Raw genomic sequence first — 27,984 nt, forward strand, 5'->3', positions numbered from 1 at the left:
TGTGAATCCTCCAAGACCTATAAATGTAACCACCCCAACAATAAACTCCCCCTCTTGCCTCCTCTCCAAGTCCCGTGTGCTGTCTCTCTGGCTGCCATGGAACTGTGTGGGTGGGGGGAGGGGTGAGCACCTAACCCCTCCAGGCTCAGGACCTGAAGAAACCCCTGGTGCTGGAGTTTCCCCCTCCCTATCCACCTCAAACTATCGGAAATGGAACCCCACAATGGGAGGAGAGTCATCACCCTTGGATGGATCCCATCTGGTCCCATAGACTTGTGAGGATCCAGGTGGCTCAGCAGGTCACTAACTGTTTCCTCCTGGATTACAGGGGGGCTATTTGGCTTCCTGTCTCTGTCTACCAGCTCCGGAGGCCAGTTCTCCTGAGGACAACCTGTCTTACTGTTGAAAACTGAGGCAAAGAAGGTGTTAAGTACCTCAGCCTTTTCCTCATCTTTGGTGACTATGTTCCCTGCCATGTCCAACAAAGTATGGAGCTTTTCCTCACCCCTCCTTTTGCTATTGATGTATTTGTAGGACTTCTTGTTATCCCTAACAGAAGTGGCTAGATTGAGTTCAAATTGTGCCTTTGTTGCTCTAATTTTCTTTCTACATGACCTAACTATATTCCTAAACTCTTCCTGAGTAGCCAGCCCTTTTTTCCATAGTCTGTTAGCTCTCTTTTTTCCCCTAATTTCCTTCAAAATCTCCCTGTTCAGCCAGACCAGTCATCTTCCCCACCAGCTCACCTTTCAGCACACTGGGACAGCCTGCTCCTGTGCATTCAAGACTTTCTCCTTAAAGCATGACCATCCCTCCTGGACCCCTTAGTTTTCAAGGGCTGTTTCCCAAGGTACTCTCTGAACCAGTTTTCTGAATACGCCGAAATCTGCCCTCCAGAAGTCCAGGGTAGCAGTTTTATTGATGGCCCTCTTTGCATCCCTGAGTATTGAAAACTCTATTATTTCATGGTCACTGTGCCCCAGATGGCCTCTGATCACCACATCTGCCACCAGCCCCTCTCTGTTTATGAATAGCAGGTCTAGTAGGCTCATTTACCAGCTGGAGCAGGAAATTATCCTCTATACACTCTAGGATTCTCCTAGACTGCCTCTTCTCTGCTGAGTTTACAGTAGACATCCAGCAGGTTAAAGTCACCCACAAGAACAAGGGCTGGCGATTTTGAGACATCTGCCAGCTGCTTGTAGAATAATTCATCACCCTCATCATCCTGATTGGGTGGTCTATAACAGACTCCCACCAGGATGTCAGCCTTGTTGGCCTTTCCCTGATTCTGATCCACAGGCACTCAACCTTATCGTTACTGACTTCAAGTTCTACAGTCAAGAGACTCTCTAACATACAGAGCCACCCCTCCACCTCTCCTACCTTGCCTATCCCTTCTGAAGAGCTTGTAGCCATCCATGGCAGCACTCCAATCATGCGAGTCATCCCACCACGTTTCTGTGATGGCAACTACATCATAGCTTTCCTGCTGCACAATGGCTTCCAGCTCCTCTTATTTGTTACCCATACTGTGTGCATTGGTGTACATACACTTCAGCTGGGCTGCTGATTTCACTTCTAACTCTGGCTCTCCACACTTAGGCTCATCTCTAAAGAGCCTTGTTTCAACCCCTTCCCCCTTCAAACCTAGTTTAAAGCCCTCCTGATCAGCCCTGACAACTTACGGGCTAAAGTCCTTTTGTCCTTGCTAGATAGATGAAGCACATCTGACTCTAGCAGGCTAGGTATCATAGAATTTGCCCCATGGTCGAAAAAACAAAAATTCTGCCAGTGGAACCAATCCTTTAGTCATCTATTGATAAGATAGGTTTTCCTACTCCTCTCCTCATTCATTCCTGCAGGAACTGAGGAGAACAGCGACCCAGCGCTTTGAAGTCCTTTTTAATTAGCCTGGTGCCTCTTTCATTAGTCATCACTGCCAGCCTGGACCACCAGCAGTTGATAATAATCAGAGGGCTGGATTAGCTCAGGGAGTCTCCTACTAATAACCCTCACCTGGGGCCCGGGAAGGCAGCAGACTTTCCTGTGGGATGGGTCCAGTTGGCATATAGGGCCTTCAGTTCCCCTCAGAAGGGAGTCACCTACTACAACTACCCTTCTTTTTTCTTTATAGCTGTGGTTGTAAATCCGTTAGGTAGATGGGGTGCAACCAGGAGACCCTCCAGACAGATCCTCTTGACTGCCCTCTGCCTGACTCTCTGGGTCCAGGGCCTCATTCCTGTTCTTTAAGGGCACCGTGGGAGCTGATAGGGGTCAGGAGGGGATTCCTTTACCTCTTCAATTGAGGGCCTGTTTCCATTCCCCCCCATCTACTTGGTTTGCTCCATCTACCTGATGGCAGGAGGGGCAGGGCTTCACCATCTCCTGCTTGACCCTTCTTTTGGGGTCGAAAGGGTATGACTCCACCAGTCTATTTCCCTTTCACTCTCCCTAATACTTCTTAGCCTCTCCACTTCTTCCTTGAGCTCTGCCACTAGGCACAGCAAATCATTCACCTGCTTGCATCGTTGCAGGCATCTCTCACACTGTCCTCTGGTACTGATGCCAGGCTCAGACACTGTGCAGCCAGTGACCTGAACAGCTGCATCTTTCCTGGGGGGTTCTGTCTGGGTTAGCACACTCCCCCTGAGAGCAGCAGGCTTTTGATGTTTGGAAACCATTTCTGGGCTGAGAGAAAAAAAAACAAAGCAAAAACTGACAGCCACACACCTATCTCACAACCCACCAGAGAGAGCTGGGAGGGTGGCTGTGCCCATCCTGCTCACCCTGTCTGTGCCAACTGCCATGCAAACTGCCACACTCTCACTGACATGCCATGCCCCTGTTTGCCCACTCCTGTTTGCTGCACTCCCTGCAGCAGTGTAAATCTCCTGGAAATTACCTCAGCTCCACCCCCTTACATATAACCCATGTGTGTGTGTATGTACATATATATATATATATATGTATATATAAATTAAGTTATATATACCTTTAACATTAGCATGATTGGTCAGAATATTTTTACAGCTGGCTCTAAGCTGTATTGCTGTGCTGAGGTTGCTCTACATGGCAGACACTCAGTTTGTGCGTAGATCACTGCTGTACATAGTGCAGCTTGTGTCCAGATAGAGTCTCTCAGGACAGGGATCCCAGGAACAGGCATGGGCAATGGCATACATGGCATGTGTCTGTGCCCAGTGCAGCAGAACCATGTGGACTGTGCTGCATGGCACGTCATGTGTTTTAGCAATGAGAGGTGGAGGCTAAATTTGCCTAGAAGCACTTTCCAGATTTGTTCCCTGACATACAGTAAATAATGGATTTTTCTTAAATGATAGAAGTAAGTTCAATATTTAGAGAAAAAGAGGAAAGAGCAGTATCTTGCATGGAGGAGTCTCTGAACCTCTTAAGAAGATGTGTAACCATAATCTTTCCATCAGGGGCATTAAAAAAAAGGATCATAAAATTTTTGGTAAAAACTTTATTTTTTTAAAGGGTAAGGGTAATCAAAGTGTTTCCTAGAATACTGTCTTCCCTGCTCCCATAAGCCTCAGCCAAAAATGGAGGAAGAACTGATTCTGTAGGCCTTGACAGGCTTACAAAACACAGATCATCTAAAAACTTCAATAATTCAAAGCCTCTTAGGCTCCTTCAGCCTTATGTGTTTCCTGAGGAAGCATTCCTGAATCTGAGACTTCAGCAATGTGGAATTCTCAAATTTTGAATTCCTGAAGAGGGAAGCCCTCTAAAACAGTGCCTTTAGCAGTCACCAGACAGTTATAAAGATATTGCCAGACAAACAGTTGTAGTTGGGACAATGTTTTCAGGTGCAGAGGAGCAACTTGTGTAAACAAATATATACAGTGCCCTGTCTAGCCTTTGGACCTAGAGAAGTTTCAAGTCTAGGCTTTCAAGCTGGGAAAAAAACCCTCAGGCTTTTAGATCATGGTTTACATACCAGCTGTTTCTGACCTAGGTGGAGATATTGCATTAGATATAACCTGAGTATAAGGATATTTCAATTCCTTCCAGTTCAGTCATTGGAAGTCTAGAAAAGTCATATTTGTAAAAACAGGTTTAACTTCAACTCAGAGGCATTTATTTTCCTGGAACTTCTATAGAACTCAGCATATTGAGTTGATAGCAAAGTTGATTTGCAAAGACAGTGAAAAGCCCTCTCCCTCCTACCACAAGGTACCACCGCCATAAAGGTCACACCTTATGTGGATTGAACCACTAAGAGGAACAGGGACATAACAGCTCCTAGTGAAATGTAGAGATGGAAAAGCTACAGAGATGCTACAGGTGGTAGCATAAAACAGGAATTACTGCAAGCACTGGACATTACAACTGAACTAAAAAAATAAGCATTGAAGTGGCATGGTGCCACTCTCAACACTCATTTCCCCCTCAGATTTAATAAGAAGGAATTTTTAAAGAAAATAGATCCCTCTAGGCCAATTACTTAAAACGTGGACACTGTCTCACTTTCTCATTTAGAACTCAGGCAAGCAGAAAATGATGCTCTACAATGGGTTCCTCTTTATAGGAAATAAATCTATTCCCCAAATCTGCGTCTTTTTAGGGGGGCATGATAAATGTACATCAAACTACTTCAAGGTACACAGCTTGCAGCATTAGCATCTAGAGATACAACTATTATTCATCTGTATCTGTAGCTATAAAGGAGAAATGTCAGTCAGACGCAAAAAAATGATTTTTAATATAAAGAATCATCCCAGCACACATTTTAAACCAAAGTTGTTTATCCAATTCTAAAAGGTACCTATAGATTCATTGTTCGGACTGCAGAGCAGTTTCTAGAGCAAGTCTTGAAGCTGATACGATTTGAGCTTGGATTTGGCCCATTGTTCATGTATATGAAGTGGCACTACTGCTTAGAGAGGCATATTTATCACAGAGAAATGCATTTTAAACCCCAGAGAGGCTTAGAAGTTCCCACTCCCTCTCCCATATCTTTCAGAAAGACACAGATACCTGCACATAGCCATGCCTGCTCTTCTGGAGCATTGGCATTTGAGAGTTTTTCTTAACTTTTCTCACATTCAGAAGCAAGCTTTGGTTTTGTAATTACTATCAGAATTGAAGCCAAGGCTAATCAAAATCAATTATCAGCTCTGAGATGGGAGGAATAAAACAGAGGAAGAACAGCAGAGCAGCAACTGGGCTTATGATATTAAAAATCTATAGCAGGCAAATCTATGTCTCATTCTGACAAGTGAGGCACTGAGCAGATCTGTCATTCCTTTCATCTTGCAGATGATTGTAGATCATGACACAAAATACTGCAACTACATCTTTCCACCAAATTTCTATAATATCTGCCAACAGTTCATAAAAGTTCTAGATAAAAATGATGAAAAACTCATATTTCATAAACCTACTTAAGAACTCCATAGCTTTTAAATATTTTTCTTGCTTCATTTTACAGTGACTTTTTTCTTTTTAATTAGTATGAAGCCCTGTTCCTTCACCAAGAGATAAAGAGTGCCAAACATATCAGATCTAGGAGACTGGAAAACAAACAGGTGGAAAAACTAATAAAAAGAATTCATATTTACACTTGCTATAAAAGAAATCTTTGTGTTGGAGGAAGCTAGATAATATATGGCATGCCATCTGGTTTGCCTAGAGATGGGACAATGGGATTTGCAGATCACAGCTCGTCCTAGACAGCCATTATCACTTATTTAACCCAGTGCTTGAACAGAGTCAGCCCACGGACAATGAAAAGCAGAGGCAAAGCAAGACAGTGCTTCAGCTGGCAGGGCCAGGAAGCAGTGGCGCTGGTAGTCACATCTGCAGGTTCAGCTAGGATTTTGGTGTACTGCTTGATTCCCTGTTTTTGCTAAACTTTCATAGAAGCATCTATGAATAACACTTTCAACTATCTTCTGTTAGGTAGGAGATTCTGACTCATGCTGTTGAACAGAGCAGTTCTCAAAAACGTGTTACAGCAAGTACTCAGCATGATGCTTCCAGCTTTTGTACAACATGGGCAGAACATCCCTTTGGCATAACAAATAACATGGAGCAAACGTGCCTTCTTCTTGTAATATCAAGCAGAGACTCCACTCAGATATATTCATTTGTCCAAAAGACAGTTTTTCAGTCGGTACTAGTCAGGTAAGCTTATTGATTCTCTCATAAATAGAAAGATTTGCTCATAAGAGCAATTTGGTGTAGAGTCGTACAGATAACTTGATGTAAAAAGGTGGGACACAGTCTGGAGCTGCCTCTTTTCCCTGGAGGACTGTGAATGACTACATCCTTAGTGCTTACAAAGCAAATGTTAGGCAAATCAAGATCCCATTTAGAGCAGAATCAACCTAAGGTTCTCAGTTATTACTTTCAGAGTGATAAATGGCCAGTCTCAGCCTATATAGATCAATAAACTCCAGTTGTTGAGAGGGAAGGTGCTCTGTGAGCTCCATGACACTTTCTACAACAATGGTAAGCAGAAGAGTGTGAAAGAGAAAAAGTTGTTTTCTTGGACAATGTGAGGCTGGGCAACAATTCCTGCTAAAAACAGGCATGACAGCATCACTACTCTTTAAGTGTGCAACATGTTTCTGACCTTGTCTGTCCTGACAGAAGTCCACAGTAGAGCATATCTTAAAATAAATTTTAAAAAAGCCTAAGAAACATACTGAACAAATCACACAAACTCTGAACAAAATCCTCTCTCAAACACAGTTCTCTCATGGGAACTGCATGCAAGAGAGCATGCGGACCACACATGGCAAATGTTATTCATATCATTCAGAGCACTGCTGGAAGACTCTCATATATTAAAATAACTTGTTAAGGAAGAAATCACTGAGGTAAACTCTGGCTTTCGTTTTAGGTTAGCTTTACTTAAAAAAGCCCATGTGTGATTAAAAAAACACTTTTATGGAGACAACTGGACATTCACATAATGCAAGATAATGTAAGTTTCAGCCATTCCAGGTTCTGCTACTGTGATAAAGTTTGCTCATTTTAACACTTGAGGCACAAGACTGACAGCATAATGTATATCTAGCTGTGGTTAAAAGCAACATGATGAAAAATTAAAAGATGACCCTCACATACGGTATATCAATTTTTCCATGAAATATGGAAACACTTTCCGGTATCTTAGAAGTTACCCTCTACACTGGCATGTTGCTGGTTTAAGTGGTATGAATAATGTACATTACACTGAAATCACAGCAAATACAATTATTACAAATAATTATATATAACGTATTTTAAAGTGTTCATTGCCTTTCCTGAATTAAAAAAAAAACAACATTCCTATGCCCCTATTTGGGTATCGGAATGTTCGAGCACTGTATTTGGAAATAAGTTTTCCAAAATAATTTATACTGTCACAACAGAAAAGTGATAGCACATATTCTCTCTGATATCTACTATGAATTCCAAGTTTTACTTACCAATCCTGCACAGCATTGAAAGAGTCTTCATTTGTGATGTCATACATTAAAATGAAGCCCATTGCACCCCGGTAGTAAGCTGTGGTAATTGTTCTGTATCTCTCCTGTCCTGCTGTGTCCTGAAACAATAACAAACAAAATTTTTACACATTGCAAATAAATTGAAAAATTATTTTTTGCTTTAATAGAAATAAAACTGAGAACAGTTATTGTACAACTCCGCAATCCTGAGAAAAACAACAAAAAGAATTCTGCATTGGATCATAATAGGAGGGACACATTGATTATGTCATGAGGTGAGAGTGGAGAGAAACAGAAAGGCATGGTCCCTTGTCAGGCCATATATCCTGAGTCATCACTGATTCATGTTAATCAATCTGAAAGTCAGGTAAGATCCTTCTCTCCTGTTCCTGTCCTGTACCTTCCCAGTCTGACAGAGGTAAAATCTTATGTCGTGGATAAAATGCTGAAACAAAATAGCATCCTTAAGATCTTCATTATAAGACCAGGATGGTTCCTGAAATCAGGAAACATCCTGACCAAAAAGGCAATGTCTGATTGTTCTGTTCTTGTCATTTTAAGCCAGTGGTGCTCATGTCAACTTTAGCACCAATACAGCTTTTTGCTTACTTAAAAAAAAAAAAAAAGACTGTATGGCAGTGTTTTTAAAATGAGGATGATATCTGACCGAAAAAAAGGAGTATGGTATCAGTCCCTTACATCAAACCACTTTTCTTCCTCAGTCTTTGCAACTCCATCAATTGCCTTTAAAGAAATATAAGTTTTCCTTTTTCCTACTCTGTGTGTTACTTACTACCTTTAAAAGTGTTTCAGGGTAGGGACTACCTGTTAATACATCTATATGCAGTGCCTAGCATAATTTTTAGTCTACAGAAGAAAAGACTGAGAGGGGATCTCATTAATGTATATAAATATCTCAAGGTGGGTATCAAGAGGATGGTGCCGCACTCTTTTCAGTGGTACCCACCAACAGGATGCAGAGCAATGGCCATAGACCAAAACATGAGAAGTTTCATCTCAACATGAGAAAGAACTTCTTTACATTGAGGGTGGCAGAGCACTGGAACAGGCTCTAGAGACATTCAAAACCCACCTGGACATGTTTCTGTGTCACCTGCTCTAGGTGACCCTGCCTTGGCAGGGGGGTTGGACCATATGAGCTCCAGAGGTCCCATCCAACCCTAACAATTCTGTGATTCTGTGATACCATCACCCATGTCTGCACAAAAATTGAGAAACAGCAATAACTGAAATACAGGAAACACATAACTATTTCCAGCATACCTATTTACTATTTTTAAGCCATTTACATATTTCTATCTGTGCATATTTAATTTTAACAAACTGAAAATAATATCATTATTTCTGAATTTTTTAGTAGATAGGAAATAGTTTACTTAACAAAACAAGTAAATTTATTAAATTTACCTTCCTACAGAGAAAAAATAATAAAAAGTGACAAACATATTTGCTGTGTTTTCTGAAATAGGTCTTAGGCTAGTAGTACTCCCTTGTGAAAAACAGAAAAATAGATTAAGCAGGCCTCCTTCTTTACACATATATCATTCATCTCATAAACTAATAAAATAAGGAGATTTTACATACAACAGAAAATTTTTAGATTAAACAAAAAATATCCAAGGTGTTTAGTGAATCCAAACAAGGTGAAATATATGATTGCTGTTCATCTTGGATTACAGCAGCTGCTACTTTGATGTGGTTTCAGTGATTCAAGATGAAAAGCTAAAGTAGAAGTTAGACTCTAACAGGTCTCACAGGAAGTTAGGTTATGTCTTTGTAAGAAGGCCAGACAGACCTAAACTTTTCTACTTATGCTCTGAGGTGGCTGAGACTGTACCAACTGTGGTCTGGAGGCTGGATAGCTGCTCCCAGATTTTCTTGTGTTACTGAATATTAAGGTATTAAAACTTGCACTAAGCCTGTCCATATTCTAATACTCAGAGGTCAGTTCTTTCTCAGTAAGTCAGTTTTTCAATGAGATGAAAGTATCATTGAAAAATTGAGTAAAATGATCTATTAACAAAAATTAGAAGAAATATCATCTGCTATTATTTAAAAGAATTTCTTTGTATTCCATTTATGCAATAAGGTTTACTCTCACTCTTTTTTTCCTGGCTTCATTTATTTGGTTTGTTATTAGAGAAAATGTCTAGGAGGAAAAAGGGAAAATTAGCCCATAGCAAGCATTCAGCCTTTCTGTACAGAAGAGAGATGACTTTCAAACAAGTTTTATCAGCATCTATCAGCTTGTTTTTCAGTCAGAAGCATGTATGATTAGTATGTACAAGAGTATGAGAAGTGGGAGCCCACTGCTACTGAAGCAAATCTTACTTTGCTACGTGTGATTTCTACTGAAGCCTGCCTGCTTATAAGAGTGAAAAGCCATAGCAATAAAGACATAAGTCAGTGACGCTTCGTATCTGAGACATCAACTATTTCCTGTGCAGTGTTAAAACTAGGTAGGGTTGGCTTAAGGAACTCCTGATTACAGAAAATAAAAAGCAGTGTACAGTAAGACAAATCAAGATGAAAGTTCTTAAATGATTTTACACAAAGCGTAAGGAAGCTGCAGATAAATATCCAAACACTGACTGACTTTGAAACAGGAGACGCTTTTCTGGACCTATGCATTTGATTTGTGTCAGTCTAGGAAGGAACTATATATTTGGGATTGTTCTCAAATTCTAATTCATAATTCTAAATTCATAGCTAATCCTATGTTAATAGGATGATTAAAAAAAAGAAGATTTTCTAAAGTGATATCAGTATATAACAGATGCATGACTATGAATAAAGTGGAGTTTATTAGTTTCAACCATAGATAAGCACATTCCTGTTGATATTATTTTATATTCACTTGCTATAAGGAATTAATTAAAATTTTAATAGGCCTAATTTATGCAGTGTTTATGATCATGTAAGAAATAAACCCAAATATCAGTAACAATGTGTCAAAACTTTTCTGTTCCACACATTCATAAGCATCTCCTTTGTAATCAGACCAGAATATATTCATAAGTGCCCTAAAGACAGATCCTTTTGTATGACTGTTAAGGAACTAAAATACCTTTTGACAGAAGAGAGAGCACATTAGAAAAAAATCACATACTTTAAATATTAAATATTATATTTTATTAGAATTATTTGATTTATTTGAAACAGGTATTGCAACAACGTACATGGTCTTTCTGTTTATTAACTTTTATTCTTGTGGAAGAACTAAGCAGAAAAGAAATTATTTCCATATTTTATTATATTTGTAGTTGTAAATCACAATAGCTGTAAATCATCATGTACCCTCAGGTACTGTTATATACTCATACTTCAAGAAAACCTTTTCCAATTCAGGTATAGTTACTCTCTGCTGGTATGTTATCACAGTCCATTTTGCAAGACCACAGAACTCATATGATGACTGTCTTCTTAGATTTAAATTCTGAAATATAACATCTGTATTTGCACTGACTGATGTTTATTTCTAAGCAAACTAAGTAATATAAGCCTAAGGAATAATAAAATTTTACCTATTATTGACTGGCATTTTAATCAAGGCAGTTAATTTCCATCTTTGACAGGCAGAAAACAAGACACATAGGTCATTTGGGGGCCTTTACATTCACGTAGTTAGTGTCTGGTAAGAACAGATGATTGTTAATTAAACAAGTAGAGTGGAAAAGCAGAGGGAAATTAATGAGAGTGAGGGAATACTTTATGAAAAGTACCACACACAGTAGACAAAAAGACATATTTTAAAAATCTTAGCCAAAACAATAAAAAGAAATGGTCTCAGGAGCTGCAAGAAATATTTTCAAATACTATAATCACTTTCATAAATTCTGGTTATAATAAAGTTACACTATTCTATTAGCTTCTGGTTAGGTGATCCTATCTTTTGAATCTTTTTTAGTAGGAATTAGATTTTAAATATTACATTACAGAATTACAAGGTTTTAGTGGTCATAGTACTTTAAATATTGCATTATTAAATATTGCATAGTACTTCTAAATATTTCACTTTTTTCCACTTCCAACTCCTTTGCTTTACTGTTGTCTGTCATCACCAAACACTCCCTTAATACCTGACTGTGGCTGAGATATTTCAATTCCCCATCATAGTAGTTTTTTTCTTTTTCTTGGGTCTGATTGTAGTGATTAATAATTTAGGTTTGCAATGATGGGTAGTACAAAGTGTGTTCAGCACGTTCAGATGAACCTGTCTAGAATGTTTCTGTGTTAAAGGGATATGTTAAAGGGATATGTTAAAGGGATAGAGAAAGGATATGTGGCACAGGACAGTTGATGCCAGCCATGAGATGCTGAAGGTTTTTTTCTACAGCGTGGGAGTCCACCATGGCATCCAGACAGTTTGTGACACAAAGGTGATTCATGAAAGACCAAGAATCTGGCTCTAAGGCTTTTTGACTTTGAATGACTTCTCTAGTTTTTTCAAAGCTAGTTTTAAATTAACTACTACTACAAGATACTGGGAAAACATAGTCTAAATTATTTTAGTTTCCTTGAGGAAGAATTAAGAGGGCACATGCCTTATAACATAAAGATATCTTTGTTATCAATGTGCTGCTAGAATTATCTACACCTAGGTAGGATTTAACTATTAATTTGGGGAAACTTTAAATTGGATTGAGGTCACCAAGAAAAAAAGCCTCATCAAAGCAGTATGGATTTCTTACATATACCATAAGCACTCCTAAAATCTCTTCACTAAGGAAAGAAAGGTTAAAGATATCAAACAGAAACATCAGTTTAAAACTACTACATGATATGGGGATGGGTCTTCATGTGAAAAATCTATTATTTAAACTAAATACCACTGTGTTCTCTCGCTTGTCAGTAAATACGTCTGCTCTATGGCTATATATCAAAAGGCTATGCTTAAAACACTTCTCTAATGTGCTGGTATTCGATAAGAGACACATAATTGAAGACAGCACAGGTTATTCCAACAAGAAAATATTAATTTACTCTGAAAATGTGTCAGCAGCTGATGATGCTTAATGCACACCAATCAATCATGTCCTTTATGTTGTTCTAGTTCAAAACTGTAAATTATTAAAGAGAGACTTGTAAGAGGAAGTTAAATATGTGACTGATCTATGAATCTTGCATTATTTCAAATACAGTGCCCTTATCTTTGCATTCTCTTTGTGGGGAGTTCTGGCATAAAGTGGCATAATTAAAATAGATTTCATTTAAATTGCTGTGTAATTTGCTCACTGGTCTCTTTTTCTTTTAGGTCAGACTGTTTGAGAGCTGTATGCTTAGCACACGTATAAGCATATTTAGTGATTCTAGTGACTTTTGGAGAAAAACAGTCTCACCAGAAAGCATAATTGCCAGAACTATGAATAGATGGAAACTAGACAAACCCATGTCCTCAGCAGCTCCTCACAGGACTTCCTTCTAGCCCTTTCAGCAATTTTGTTGCTCTCCTGTGGATGTATTCAAATGCCTTTATTTCCTTTTAAAAATTGATATATTTATTAATAAATATCAACAATCTATAAACTTTAAGAAAATATAAATACAGGAAAATAAAGTATTTAGATTTCTTGCTTTATTTTGATACTATCAGTCATACTTCCTTGTCATGAGGAAAGAGTTATTTTCGTAGCTCAAATTAAGTGGTTTTAAATATGGAAGTTATTTTGGAGCCCTGGTCACTGTGCAATAGGTTGTAGCACAGTAACTGGTATTAGCACCACCAGGCATATATGCTTATATATAAAGCAGAATAAAAAATGTATTATCTCATTCAATTACTCTCTCAGAAACAGTAACTTTTTTTGTTATTTAGGTTTTCATCCAAAGAAATCCTGAAAAAATTAGCAAATTTTATTTAACAAGTAAGTTCCCTGTATCTTTGTAAGCAGAACATTGAACACCCCCCCTAACATAAAGACAGTTCATAATCCAGCAGTAGAGGAAATGCAGCGGTGTTACTTTCGTGATCACTGTAAATTTATTTTATTACTTTGGACATTTATTTTTCTTTTTAAAAAGGATTATAAAATCACATTGGTATTAAAAATGCTATATAAGCTTTCATTTCATTTAATTTTATTTCATTTCATAAGGATTTGACTCCAGCTGTAACCACCACTGGTAATAATCTTCAAAAAAAAGTGGTCATTAAAGTTGGATTCTGATTTTATCAAATAACAAGCATATAAAGATATGAAATATTTTTAGTAGGATTTACTGGTTATGCCATACTTTTAAATGTCTAAATAATTTGCATACTTGGGCTTAAATATTTGGCCGTTTACTTTCCAGTCTCCTGAAGCCAATACAACTTCAGTACACTTGTCAACACTTTCCTGTGCAAACTATAACCTTTGTGAGAAAAACATAAGCATGTAGGTAGGTGTGAGTATGCAAATTCACATCTCTGGACTACTAGAAGACAGGTAGCTTTTAAAGTCTATTTATGTAGAAATACCGTTACCTGTTCTTCAGTCATTTTTCTTAAGCATCCATTACTGGCAAACATCACAGAGGAAGTACTGGACTAACTGGACCTTTAGTCTGACACAATATAGTTATTCTTATGATCTTAAAAATATTCAAGAAGGCTCAAAACTAGTATTTAGCACCAGTTCTTATCAGAATCTTGCTAGAAAATCTGATTTTATTTTTTTTCTGCAAAGAGGGATGAACTATAGTTGTTTCAACAAAAGTTCAGAAAAAAAATATTTATTTCTTCAACAAATAGAGCAACAAGTTAAGCAAAGAACAGGTAGTAAAGGATGAAGTTATTAACTAGGAAATTTTCCTCTTATATTTCAAAAAGTATTAGGCAAACAAAGCAGCAAAATTTCTACAGTTCAAGGAAAAAGATTTGAAATTTTACAAGTGTCTCTGGAACTTGGCAAGAGAATCTAGAATCAGTTCTTAACAAAAGTGTATGACAAACTTTATAAATGCTTATGCTGATGCACTTTGAGAGACATGTCCAGAAGTCTCAATGAAGAGAAGTAACTTCTGTAAGGAATTCAAGCTTTCAGGTGCTTTGCTAGATGATGACTAAAACAATAATCATATTCTGGGATCAAATCTTAGATGAATAAACAGCACTTCTCGGATTTTCATGAAAACCTGGGGGTTTAGGTATAAGAAAAGAAACAGGGATGAGGGTTTACATGATTTGTAAAACTAATACTTAGTATTTAGAAATTCAGAAAAAGAATGTGAAATTGCCAATCACATAGAAGTGATGACCAGTTTGCTGTGACTCATAGACAGCAAATAATAAGAGCCTATGCAAAGAAAAAAAATCAAATAAAATTTTGACTAAAAATCCTCATCGTTTTAGTGATAAATTGACTGAAGAAATAATACTGGCCCTTTGGATTTTGATGTAAGATTATTTCACTGAAAAGTGCTGGACTATTCAAATTAACTTTTGCTAAGTTTATGCTTGTGTGAAAAATTTCATTACAGCAGGTAATTGGATCAAATCCAGTGCATCAAGGAATTACTGGCCAAAACCATAAAATAACTCCCTCCAGAAATAGGTCATAGGTTGTAGACATCCATGGAGTAGGAGAATCAGAAAAACATTCACTATTGGATATGGCAGGCATAACTATACCAGTCTGTTTTCTGGTTCACATTTACAGGCTTGTACAGAACAATATCCACAAAGGCCCAAGAGACGTCCTATCACTTTACACCTGCGAATTTATGCAATTATTTTGACAACTCACTTTTATTACATCACCCAAAACCAACTGATCCTTTTTGAATCCAAGCAGATAGATTTCTTAGTTTTCTGAGGAATTCACAAAATTTCCAATTTCACAATGCTGATTTTACCTCCCTTTGCCTTACATTTTAAATAAGTGAATTATGGGATCAATTAACATGAAATTTTCAAGCATAATACAATTAGAGAAAAAAGTCTTCTTGGTTCCATAGCTGTAATAATTACATTATATCCACACTCATTTTATTTTTAGTAACAAAATATATATTTAAAGACAGAAAACCTATACCATTATATTACTAAATTAATTAACCTTTTAAGAAGATCCGAAAACATTTATGCTGATTAAAGGGGTACAACTCTATCAGTCCTGAAACTGCAACGTCATAACAAGAGATGAAATCAAATACCAAAGCAAAACACAATGAAGAGATTTAGACTTGTTAGGCGAGAAGGTCTGACTGAAATGCACAATTCCTTCCAAAAAATTATATAATTTTATATAAAATTTTATAATTCTTATTTGTATTACCAGGCAGAATGATTGCCATGATTTATTTACAGTTTTGAATGCAAATATTTCAATAAAATAAAATGTGCTGGTATAAATAATTTCTAGAAGTAGGATTTAGATCACATGTGATGAACTATAATTAGTGTTATTCTTCAGCTGTGATTCTCAAAGTACAGGTGTTCTTCCAGAAATCAGACTTATTCTGTCTTAAAGGAATAGGAAATTACCATCTAATGGAAGCAGAAAAATGACTACCTGTGAAATCTGTAGCAAGTATAATCAGAGCTACATTAAAGCACTAGCTACTACAAAACTGGACACTGGGCTTATATACAGTCAAAGAAGAGTCGAAAAGCAAATTCAGTGTAAAATAACTTTCAAAGAGATTCGTTGCCTACAGTGCAGCACTGACTACATTGAAGTAGTGGATGTTTCATCACAACAATTCTGCTTTTATTTATATGCAGCGGTATTTCTTCTGTAATTTAAAAATCAGTAAAACTAAGACACAGCTTCCCGGAAGCCACCATATTCCACTGCATCTCTATCTCACTCCTTCCCAGTCCTCTAATTGTCATATAATAGTGGTTTTACAGTAGTAGTAGGGTTCCTTAACTTGTTAACAATAGTCTAAAGGTGCATTTTTCTGTGTATATACAGAAATTTGTAAGTATATATGTATATAATATGACAATATGTATGTAACACAAACAAAATATATATATATATTACACTATTCTTATTGTGATACAAAGATTCTTTTTGTAATCTTGACCTAAGTATTATGTCTTTATGTCAGGGAATAAGAAAGAAAATTTCTCACAGGGAAAGTTTGTGTCTACAGTCCCAAAATTCTTACTGACCTTATCAAAGCATGAGAAGAAGAAAATATATCTATGCACAATTGTTCCTATATACATTCACATTTCATTAATTATAAACAAAGAGGAGAGTTATCTTACCGAAGAGCTATACTCAGGAGTGTGAATTGGATATGCAAGCATATCAAGACATTGCAAATTTTTTGGGTTCATATATTATTTACCAAAGAAAATCAAACATAAAATTAAATGTAAATGATAGCAAACCAAATTAATCTTTTTCAAATATAGATTAGACAAAATTAATTTCAAAAGCCAGGCTAAGAAATCCCTTGATTGAGCAGCTATCAGGTACATAGCAGAGTTAACATAATTCAAGTTCTTTAACAACACCTCCCCCGGCTTCTTTTACTGCAAAAGACATCTTTTAGGCAGACATCTGTTTTTCCTTCATGCAAACTCTGCATTTGGCAGCTGCAACCCTAATAGAAAGCCCAGTAATCTGGTCATTGACTATAACAGTGACCAGCATATTAACTGGAAATTGCATTATTAGACATTTAACCATGTGTTCTTTGATCCTAGATAAAAACTGAAGATTATTTCTACCCGGATTTGATTAAATTGTGGAATATGTTCTTTCACTGTGCAGACATAACTGAATTATCCTCCATCAGCTGACAAAATGCTACTGTGACTGACAAGGCAGACTGGCAGCAGAAGTGGAAACTCAAATAAAGATACAAGTGAGAATTGACCCCCGAAAGGAGGTTTTGGGTTTTTTTTAATATATAGTTTCTAATATACTGTGAGGGGAAAAAAACCCAAAATCTTAATTCTGCTCATTTCACATGTAAGCATGATCAAAGACTGCTGCTTTGAAGACAATTTGCCAGGGTTGTTCATTAGTCAGCTTCATATAGGCACCCAGAGGTTTGTGTTTCAGCCCGCAGCACACAGCTCAAATAGAAGTTGCTAATTTTGCTAAGTCTAACTGCTGCTAACTGCAACTGGGGAGGGAGAAGAAATAGCCCTTTCCAAACACCTGCATCACAAACAGCAATCCTAGAGGATGACAGAATTCAGTTCTTAAACCTGGAAATTATATTCAGTTCTAGAAGCATTGAAATGTGCTTTGGATTTAAGTCACCTTTACCAATGAGGACAGGCAACAAATAAATGTGGGGAAGATATGATTTTTCTCCCATTTTTCCCTTTCAATCTTCAGAAAGATGAAAATGTGATCTGTATGACACATAATTTTGGCTAAGATGGATGTACTACAATGTTCTGTTTTGTACTACATTTGCTTTGATGCCAAGTAGCATCAAAATTACTGGATGCTGCAAGAAGTTACATGTTCTCCAAACTCATAAAAATCAAACTTCTTTTATGTACAGGGGTTTCTGAGTACTTTAGGTACCCAGTCTTCAAAACTGTGAATGAGGACAGCTCCATAAGTCATCATTAGGTGTTCAGGAAGACTGAAACTAAAGAATTATCAATGATTAATAGGATTTTAAATCCAAAAAGAAGGAGGCTCAATTCTGTTCTTAGTTACACAAAATAATTAAACATATACAGCTCAATGAAACCTAAACTGATGCAAACTGAAGATCTCCAAAAGGAAAGAATTAAAATTTTGAGTAATTGGTTCCCACTGATGATGGAGTCACCATAACATTTTTCCTTTTATATAATATATAATGTATAATGTAGTGTTGTATTTATGCGGTTCTATGTTTTAATTATATTAAATTCCAAGTCCAAATTATGTGGTGGTTGGGGGTTTTTTGTTTGCTTTAAAGAGGCTATTTCAGGTCAAACCTTTTCCAAAGCAGATATACCAGGAGCAAAAACAACTCAAGTGTTTACAGAAAGATTAAACAAACCATTGCCTCATCACCAGACAGAATATAGTAAAGGTTCAAGTAGTTCCAGCATGGATGTTTCATATAAAAGTGTGACATGTACTTTATAATGTAATATACGGAAATAGTAGATTTAATCAATAACTAATTAATATTCTTGGATGGATAGTGGGTTCTTCTGGGGAGTTGAGGGGTTTAGGCTGGGCTGGGGCCGTGGGAAGTACCTGAGCCCCAGCTGGGTGAGGGGAGTGGAATGGCTTGCTTTTGCTTTTGGCTCACCTGCGGCTACTGCCCTGAAACGGTTTGCTTTGGAATTTTAGTGTCCTGAAAGGACAAGGGCAAGGGAATGTCCCTGGGAATATCCCTGGGTCTGAGTATAGGTGGCTGGGAGAAAAGAAGGGAGTGAAAGGCTTGCCCTAACCATTTTAATGGGGAAGTAGCTTGTGTGCCCCTATGAGGTTGCAAGCTATGCTGGCGATGGTACGTACCTTCGGCAGAGTCTCCCATGCCAGACAGGTCAAAACTGAAGGGTCACATGGGCAGGATGGGCTCACTAGCCTTCAGGCAGTCATCGTAGAAGGACAACTCTAATTCCAAACCTGAGCAGATGGAGCTCGTTTAGCCCTGTAAGCTTGCTAGGCCCTGGCAGGTGAACCTTAGGAGTAAAGGATGTGTCCAGCTCCGCGCATGCTGCATCTCACCTAAAAAATCCATTGCGCAGGCTCAAAGGTTATATCCACATTTATAAAGCCCTGTAGCAACGGGCAAGGGTTGAAATGGCAGGTGAAAGGTGCACTGGAAGCCGCAGACCCAACCCTGCATGCAGGCGGTTCAGGACATTGGTCACCTGAGACTGACCCCGGAGATGACAGTCTCTTTGGGCAGCATCCTGAATGACCAAGCAGCCTTTTTCAAGGAGAGCACTGCTTGCTCCACTGGGAGAGGGGCCTAGAAAAGGTGGCCTAAACAAAGCTCATCTCTACCCTTCACCTTGGTTGGTTAACCATGGCCAACGGGCATCTTCTGATGCGGTCAAACAAAGTATAAGAAATAAAGGGATACACCTGCCTTCAAAGGTGTACCCAAATTGAGACTTGCATGCTGGAACATCAGAACTATGCTTGATAATGCGGATAGTGGTCGTCCTGAGCAACGTTCTGCCCTAATTGCCCATGAACTACCACGTTTCAACATCGACATTGTTGCTCTCAGCAAAGTTCGTCTCCACAAGGAAGGCAGCCTTAGAAAACATGGTGCTGGTTACACACTCTTTTGGTCAGGTAAACCCAGAACCGAAAGGCATCTCTCAGGAGTTGGCTTCATGATTAAAAACTCTATTGTCCCTAAACTTGAAAATCTGCCAATAGCTCACTCAGATCGCATTATCTCCTTACGCCTTTCACTACACAACAAGCAACATGTTGTCCTCTTTAGTATATGTGCCCCAACTCTCCAAGCTGACCCTGCTGAAAAAGATAAATTTTACAGTGACCTGCACCACCTTACCCAAAAGATTCCAGCAGATTATAAGATCATCATCCTTGGTGGTTTCAATGCTAGAGTAGGGAAGAACTTTGAAGCCTGGAAAGGAGTTTTAAGCAAGCATGGTGTTGGAAACTGCAACAATAATGGATGCCTTCTGCTAGAATTCTGTGTGGAGCAACAGCTCACTATCACTAACACTATCTTTAAGCAGAAAAACAGTCTGAAGACAACCTGGATGCATCCTAGTACTAAGCACTGGCACCTCATTGATTATGTCTTGGTGCGGCAGAGAGATGTCTGTGATGTCCATCGTACCCGCATGATGCCTAGTGCAGAATGACAAACAGATCATCGACTTGTGCGCTGTAAACTTAACTTCAATCTCAAATTCAAACCTAAAAGGGGCAGTATCCCAAGGAGAAGACGCCAAGTTAACAATCTCCAATCAGCCACAGTAAGAGAGAGATTCCAGGTTAACCTTCAAACTAGGCTCGAAAACCATTCCACAGATTCTGCAGATTCCTCCCCCGAATCAATTTGGCACCATATTAAAAACAGCATCCTGCAATCCTCCGAAGAATCCTTAGGGTTCTCCTTCAAGAAGAACAAGGACTGGTTTGATGAAAACAATCAAGAAATCCAGGACTTGTTGAGGAAGAAGAGATCTGCTCACCACGCACACCTTGCACAGCCATCTTGCCATGTAAGAAAAGCAGCCTTTTGTCTTGCATGCAGCAAGCTCCAACAGAAACTCCGTGACATCCACAACAAGTGGTGGATCAATCGAGCTGCAAAAACTCAACTATGCGCAGATATGGGTGATTACAGAGGATTCTATGAGGCCTTGAAAACAGCATACGGGCCTACATACCAGGTCCAAAGCCCCCTACTCAGCGCAGATGGTCAAATGCTTCTGACAGATAAAACCTCCATTCTGAATCGCCAGTCTGAACACTTTCAGATTCTTTTCAGTACAAGCCGTTTAGTTCAAGATTCAGCAATTCAGTACATCACACAACAACTGGTGAAGTATGAATTGGATATTGCCCCCACTTTGGGAGAAACTCTTTAAGGTCACACAGCAGGTGAAAACTGGCAAGGCAGCTGGGGTTGATGGAATTCCACCCGAAGTCTGGATGCATGGGAGCCAAGCACTCCATGCTAAATTTCACGAGTTTGTTGGGAACTAGGCAAACTACCATCAGACCTTCGTGATGCAGTCATCATCACTTTGTATAAGAAGAAAGGAATTAAATCAGATTGCTCAAATTACCGTGGTATTACTCTGCTCTCCATTGCTGGCAAAATCCTGGCAAGAATACTTTTGAACAGACTAATACTCGCTACAGCAGAAAGAATTCTGCCTGGAAGCCAATGTAGTTTCAGAGCCAACAGGAGTACCACAGACATGGTATTTGTTCTGAGACAACTGCAAGAGAAGTGTAGGGAACAGAACAAAGGACTCTATGTAACCTCTGTTGATCTCACCAAGGCTTTCGATACTGTGAGCAGAAAAGGTCTATGGCAGATTTTGGAACATTTAGGATGTCTCTCCAAGTTCCTTAAAATGATCATCTCACTTCATGAGGATCAGCACAGCCAAGTCAGATATGGCGATGCACTTTCTGAGCCCTTTCTAATAACCAATGGTGTGAAACAAGGCTGTGTTCTTGCACCAACTCTATTCACAATCTTTTTCAGCATGATGCTCCAAAGGGCCACGGCAGACCTCAATGATGAAGATGGTATCTACTTTCGATATCGTACGGATGGGAGCCTATTCAATCTAAGGTGACTGAAGGCCCATACTAAGATCTTAAACCATCTTGTCCGGGAGCTGCTTTGCGCTGACACTGCCGCCCTTGTTGCCCACACAGAAGTAGCTCTGCAGCATTTAACATCCTGCTTTGCAGACGCTGCTGAGCTTTTGGGGCTGGAAGTCAGCTTAAAGAGGACAGAAGTTCTCCATCAACCTACACCTCAGGAAGTCTTCCATCATCCCCATATCACCATTGCGAATCACAGCTCAAATCAGTCCACCAGTTTAATTACCTAGGTAGCCTCATCTCCTCGGATGGTAAGATTGATGGGGAGATAGATAACAGGTTAGCAAAGGCATATAGTGCTTTTGGAAGACTCCATAAAAGAGTTTGGCGAAATAAACACCTGAGGAAAAGTACCAAGATCAGTGTTTACAGAGCCATTGTGCTGTCTACTCTTTTATATGGATCCAAATCATGGGTCATCTACCGTCACCACCTGTGTCTCCTAGAATGCTTCTATCAACGCTGTCTCCGTACAATCCTAAACATCCACTGGTCAGATTATGTGACTAATACATCTGTTCTAGAACAGGCAGCAGTCACAAGTATTGAGGTCATGTTGCTGAGAACGCAGCTGCGTTGGGCAGGACACATCTCAAGGATGAAGGACCACTGCCTCCCTAAGATCTTGCTTTATGGTGAACTTGCCACTGACTGCCACAAGAGAGGAGCCCCCGAAGAGAAGATGCAAGGACTCCCTGAAACAACATCTTAGCCGTGGTCATATTGATCAATATAACCAGTCTGCTCTGGTCTCCAATTGGGAGGCCTGGAGACACACTATCTATAATGCTGCTGATGCTTTTGAGAAAGCACGCGGGATCACTCTTGAGGAGAAAAGACAACGCAGAAAGAACTGTGTCTTGCCGATACCACCTAAGGAGTCCTTCTGCTGTGCCTTTTGCAACCAAACGTGTCTATCTTGTATTGGCCTTTTTAGTCACCAGCGCACTTGTAGCAAATGTTGGTAGAGCCCTTCCCAAATCTTCGTTCGCAAAGCCTAGCCATGATGACGATGAATTAAAACTCTTATATTCACAAATTTAAGCAAAATACACTCAATTTAGTCACTTCATATAGCCAAAAATGATCTTAATCTCACAGCTCAATTTAACTGAACTTGGATCAAAATTACTAACCAGAAAAATGATTCTCTACTCTTGAATCTTTCAATAGACTTACCATACGCTTATCTAAAATAGAATAATTGGAATGTCAAAGTCACCCTGTATTTTGTCAGAAAATACTGTGAATTAACAAGTCTTTGGAAACACTGCTGAAAATAAGCCATTATATCAATCCCAGTTGATATAGCAAGTAGAAAACTGCTTAGCACAAATCTTTTATATGTAATTATATATTATATATAAGCCCTCCTTCAAAAAAAAAGAAAGAAGTATACAGGTTTAAACATAAAATTGTCAGTTTCATTTTTACATAGAATAATATAGGCTAAATCTTACCAAAGAAAGGGAGACAGAAAAGAAATATAGTGTCTAAGGTAGGCGATCTACTTCCAACCTGTGAGGTCCAAACAAATATGTATCTTCTCTGCTGACCATCACCCCAGGATCCATGCAAAATGATCAGGGCTAGTGAAGTTTGAACTGACTCAAATGCAGCATGAGGCATGGGTAAGGGTCTCACATCATGAGGCACCAGTGACAATAAATGAACATGGGTCTTGACTGATGACCTAAGATCATTCATACTCCATTGTGGTGGCTTATTAAAACCTCACTTATGTTAGAATATACAGAATTGGCTGGGGTTTGTTTCTTTGTTTATATTTTAATTCAGTAGTTAGTATAACAGAATGCTGAAGACTAACGCAAGAAAAATCTCAGTAGGGCACATTTTTTTCTTTCTCAGTGCTCAATACAACAGCTATACTTTGCATTTTAAACATTATATGTTTTCCTCTCTGTCTTCTTTTTGACTCTTAGAGCTCCTTTGTGCATGTATAAAGTGTTTATCTCTATAGTACAAGCAAGTAAAAGCAAGCTGAATACCTCCCAGGTGAAGTGTCTGAAACGAAGAATAGCTTGAGTGAATTATCCATGTATAGTGGCATAGAATATTAAATCCAAGCCCTCTTATAACTGTGCCAGCTTTTCTCTTCCCTTTCAACTCTCTCTCTTGCTGAGGAGAGTGACTAAATCCTTAGTATAGAGTTCATTTGCTCCTAAAGCAGTAAAATCTTCTGTACACTACCATTACTTATCTTTCCTCTAATAAAGAAAACATTTGCAACACAATGCCTGACTGTAAAAAAAAAAAGATGACTCCCATTATTATATTACTTATATTTATTCTCAGAGATGTGTAAGGGGTATTTCATTGGATACATGACAAAATTTGATAGCATTATTAAAAATTACTTGACACAGGGCTAAGGACTGAATTTTAAGGAAGATACAATTAAAAATATCTACTTCTGTAAATATAGATAACTTTTTCTAATAGGTATCTTGTATTCCCCTGCGTTTTGTATGTTACTTACCATACAGAATAAACTTATAGATTAGATCTGTGTCATTAGGACACAACAGCATAGCTAATATCCTCTGTCATTCAGTATATAAAAATGCACGCTATATTAATTCAATCTATTACGAGTACTCTACTGAAATATTGAAGTTCCATATTTCCTTTTATGAATGAAACCTATGTTTAAGGAATATTAAAATAATAATACGCATTTGGAGCCTTTTTGTTTTGCTTTGTTTGTTATGGGTTTTTTTGTTTCTTTGTGGTTTGTTTTTGTTGTAGACAAAACCCCTGAAGGTGATAAACAATTTGCTTATATTTGCAATTATACTTCCATATGGAAAATATCCATCTTGTCTGCATCCGTCTGTGTCCCAAGGATAGTAATAAATGAATGCATTTCCACTGCTTTCCTTAGTGATCTTAAATATACAAAGGTAGTCTTTTGGTGTATTATAGCTTGACCTTTATATAAAGTTTGTTTTATCACAACTTGTGGAAATACATGCAGTTATCAGAGGAACTGGAGTCTGCTAAAAATTTTGTATTTTTCAGCTACATTTTTAGGAACTTCTGAATTATTTGCTAATGACATTTATGCTTCCACAAGTATAGGAGAACACATGGAAGTATAAAATTTATTCAGACCCTGAACAGGCACCTCAACACAATTGAATTATCCAGAACGAACCTTTATAAAAATCAATTTGATATCATGATTGTATATAATTTGCAGAATGACAAACACTATTGATTTAATTTAAGGTTAGAGTAACTGGGGTAAATATGACATAAAACTGTCTCATACAAAAGGATCTCAAACATTTACCAAATCAATTTGATACCACAAAGGTTTATACAGGATCAGTGCTTTCTATACGCAATGGCGCGGTTGTGACTGTAATTCAATACTCAGTGCTTTACACACAGCACTGTTTTCTCAGAAATCCACAATGCCTGAAGCATTTCTCCAATTCACCAGAATTGGATGTTCCACTTAAAGCTATTCTAAAATAAGCTCTGAAGGGGACTGAAAATAAGCTCTGAAGTGGAAAGAAAATACTTGAGAGCTCATCCACATTAAAAAACTCTCTTGTACAGAATCTGCTGGGGCTGAAAAATAAAGCTGTAGAAGAAATATTGAGAACACTTCTGGACTTGCTGTTAGGCAAGAAGAAGATCTGATAATATCTAGTCAATTCATAGATATATGCACATAAACAGTCTTCTCCACACAAATTTGCTGAACTTCTTGTTTTATCTTTTAAACACTGACATTCGATGGATTTTCATCCTCAGTTACAGTTGGAGTTGGAACTTGAAGGCTAACTAACAACACAAAGTAAGCTAGCACTTGGGATGGGAAATTTATAGTGTTAGTGTTCTCCAACTTGAATAGAAGCCCTAGAGAGAAGAAGCTCCTGTCCTACAGAATCAAAAGACATGAAGAATTCTAACAAATACTGCAGTTCTAAAATGCAGGATTTTTTTCACTGGTCTAAGCCATATCCCTATCGGTGGAGAGGCTCGGGACAGACTGCGCACAGGCCAATTTGGTCGGCAAAAATGTCCATTTATTGAAAGAAGGATACACTTTATATAGTACTTCTACGCCCCAACGCGTGATTCTTCTTCACACAGCATTGGACACATAAGAGAAACATACTTTGTTGTCCGATGTTAATTGGATCATAGCAGGTGAGAAAAGAGATGAGAAAACTTGTTTACCTGCCAAAAACTCCTCCTTGACCTTGGCAGGGAGCCTTCTTTGTTCTAACTTCAGAGCCCGCAGCCATGTCAGCTAAGCAGCCTCTCCTGCTGTCTGCACCCCAGTTATGCCAAGGCAAGGCCCTCAAAATGCAGGACAAATTGCTCACTCAATTTTGTTCTGCCTACATATCCCTTTATATGCTCTGTAGAAAAGAAACCTAAAGTTAACATAGAAATGGGATGAAAGAATCTACTGAGGATTCTTTAGTAAGGCAAAGTATTTACCTCCTATGACTCAGGGAGAGACAGGACAGACAAAACAGAATATGGAAATTCTGATACAAATATGTCAATAGGAATCTATCCTTTATTAAACTTAGGAGTTCCTCTGTGGTTTGAATCAGATTTGCTATCTCAGAAGAGTAGTGATGTTATTTTCCCTGAAATATTTTCCCCCTTAATCTTCTAGCTATAATCCAGTTGATTTGTGATCTTCCTCTTAATGCATCCTGTAGGAAGCCATTACTGTGAGAGAAAACTCTTCCTTCTCTCCACTGCACAGGAAGGACATTTCGCACTGATGACAGCAGAGTCAAACCTGCAGCTTCGAGACATATTGGGCTCTACAGCTAGTTAGCGTTAGGAAATCCAAACCTCAGGTCCTGTTATTTTTTGTGGGTTTCCAAACTAAGGCTAACAAAAACATCAGTTGAACTCTGAGACTTTCAGTCTCCATCATCAGAAGAATTTTCAGGATCTTCTGCTTCCCATTCATCTCAGCCACTCACAGGACATGAATAATCAGTTTTACCTTCCTTTCTACCAGAACAGACAACTATTTATTGTAAGCTCATTGCCCACAGAGACATTTATAATCTTGCAGAGGTATCCTGTATTTTTCCATTTAAACTAAAGCATAACAATTCACAGTGGAGATGGCCATCTGCACATGGAGAGCTAGTATTCAACCCTGTAACATATTCATACATTAGTTAAAAGATTAGGAATTTCCTCAGTTTTAATTACTGAGAAGCAGATCCAGAAGAACAGAGAAAACAGTTACTCATAAACAAGTTAAATTGAATCTGGTTGGAATGCAGAGGCTTTTACTGCCTTTTCCACAAATGTCCTTGAACTACATTTTTTGGGGGGGAAGAAATGTCACTGCTATGAAAACAATGCAGTATCATAAAAATATGTGTGAGGAAAGATTGCTTATATTTGAAATATGGTACTGCTTGCTTAGCTATCTTTGTGTCTTCAGTCATGTCCTCATTACAAAATGACCATTTGGGGAAAGCAGAACTTTACCAGTACCTCTGAAAAAAAAGCAAAAAAACCACCAAAGAAACCAAACTCCAAAACTAAGCAAACAAAGGACAGGCTCAGGGAAAGATGATGCACCAGATTACTGATTTCAAGCACTGATCTGGACAGGCAGGACCAAAGGGCTGAGGCCATCGGTATTGAGGTTCAATGAGGTCAAGTGCCAGATCCTGCCCTTGGGTCACAACAACCCCAAGTAGTGTTACAGGCTGGGGGAAGAGTGACTGGAAAGCTGCCTAGTGGAGAAGGACCTGGCAATTGTCATAGGTTTACTTGTTCTAAAAAACCAAACAGGAATTTTCTTTCCCCTGGCACCTCTCCCCAAGAGAAAGATGTTGAATGGGGGAGGGCAGGATTTTTTGCCTTGAGTGATTGACCTACACAAAAGAGCTAGCTGGCAGAACTGCATTCCAGGCTGATGGCCCTCTCTAAGGCAGGGGTGGGGGGCAGGGGGCAGTAATGAGTTTTTTCCCTTCTCTCCTTGGAAACGGGACACATTTCACTTTTTGCCATAACGGAGGCAAGGTGTGTTGGAAAAGCTCTGAGGTCATTTTGCTCTTGACCTGGTCATCTGGCTGTTCTCCAGCCTTGGCTTGCCTATGCTTTGCTCTGTCCCCAGCTCGGACCTGCTTGGATTTCATCGGAGAGCTTTGGCCCATCCTGCAGAGAAACCTTTGGGGAGGGGGTCTTTTTTTTTTTTCCCTCCTCTGATCCCATGTTTTGGCAGCAGT

General features: G+C 38.6%; 1 protein-coding gene across 2 annotated transcripts in view; it reads right to left on the reverse strand.

The window, feature by feature from the left end:
- Positions 1-27,984, reverse strand: part of RAB3C (RAB3C, member RAS oncogene family) — a 145,324-nt gene that overhangs the window by 64,089 nt on the left and 53,251 nt on the right. For both annotated transcript variants that reach the window (XM_027708589.1, XM_027708590.1), the window contains one exon: positions 7,446-7,564. In XM_027708589.1, coding sequence (XP_027564390.1) covers positions 7,446-7,564 — 119 coding nt within the window. The remainder of the gene's footprint in view (positions 1-7,445; positions 7,565-27,984) is intronic.

Source organism: Neopelma chrysocephalum, unplaced genomic scaffold (assembly GCF_003984885.1).
Source record: "Neopelma chrysocephalum unplaced genomic scaffold, ASM398488v2 Primary Assembly neopelma1_96365, whole genome shotgun sequence".
Lineage (NCBI taxonomy): Eukaryota > Metazoa > Chordata > Aves > Passeriformes > Pipridae > Neopelma > Neopelma chrysocephalum.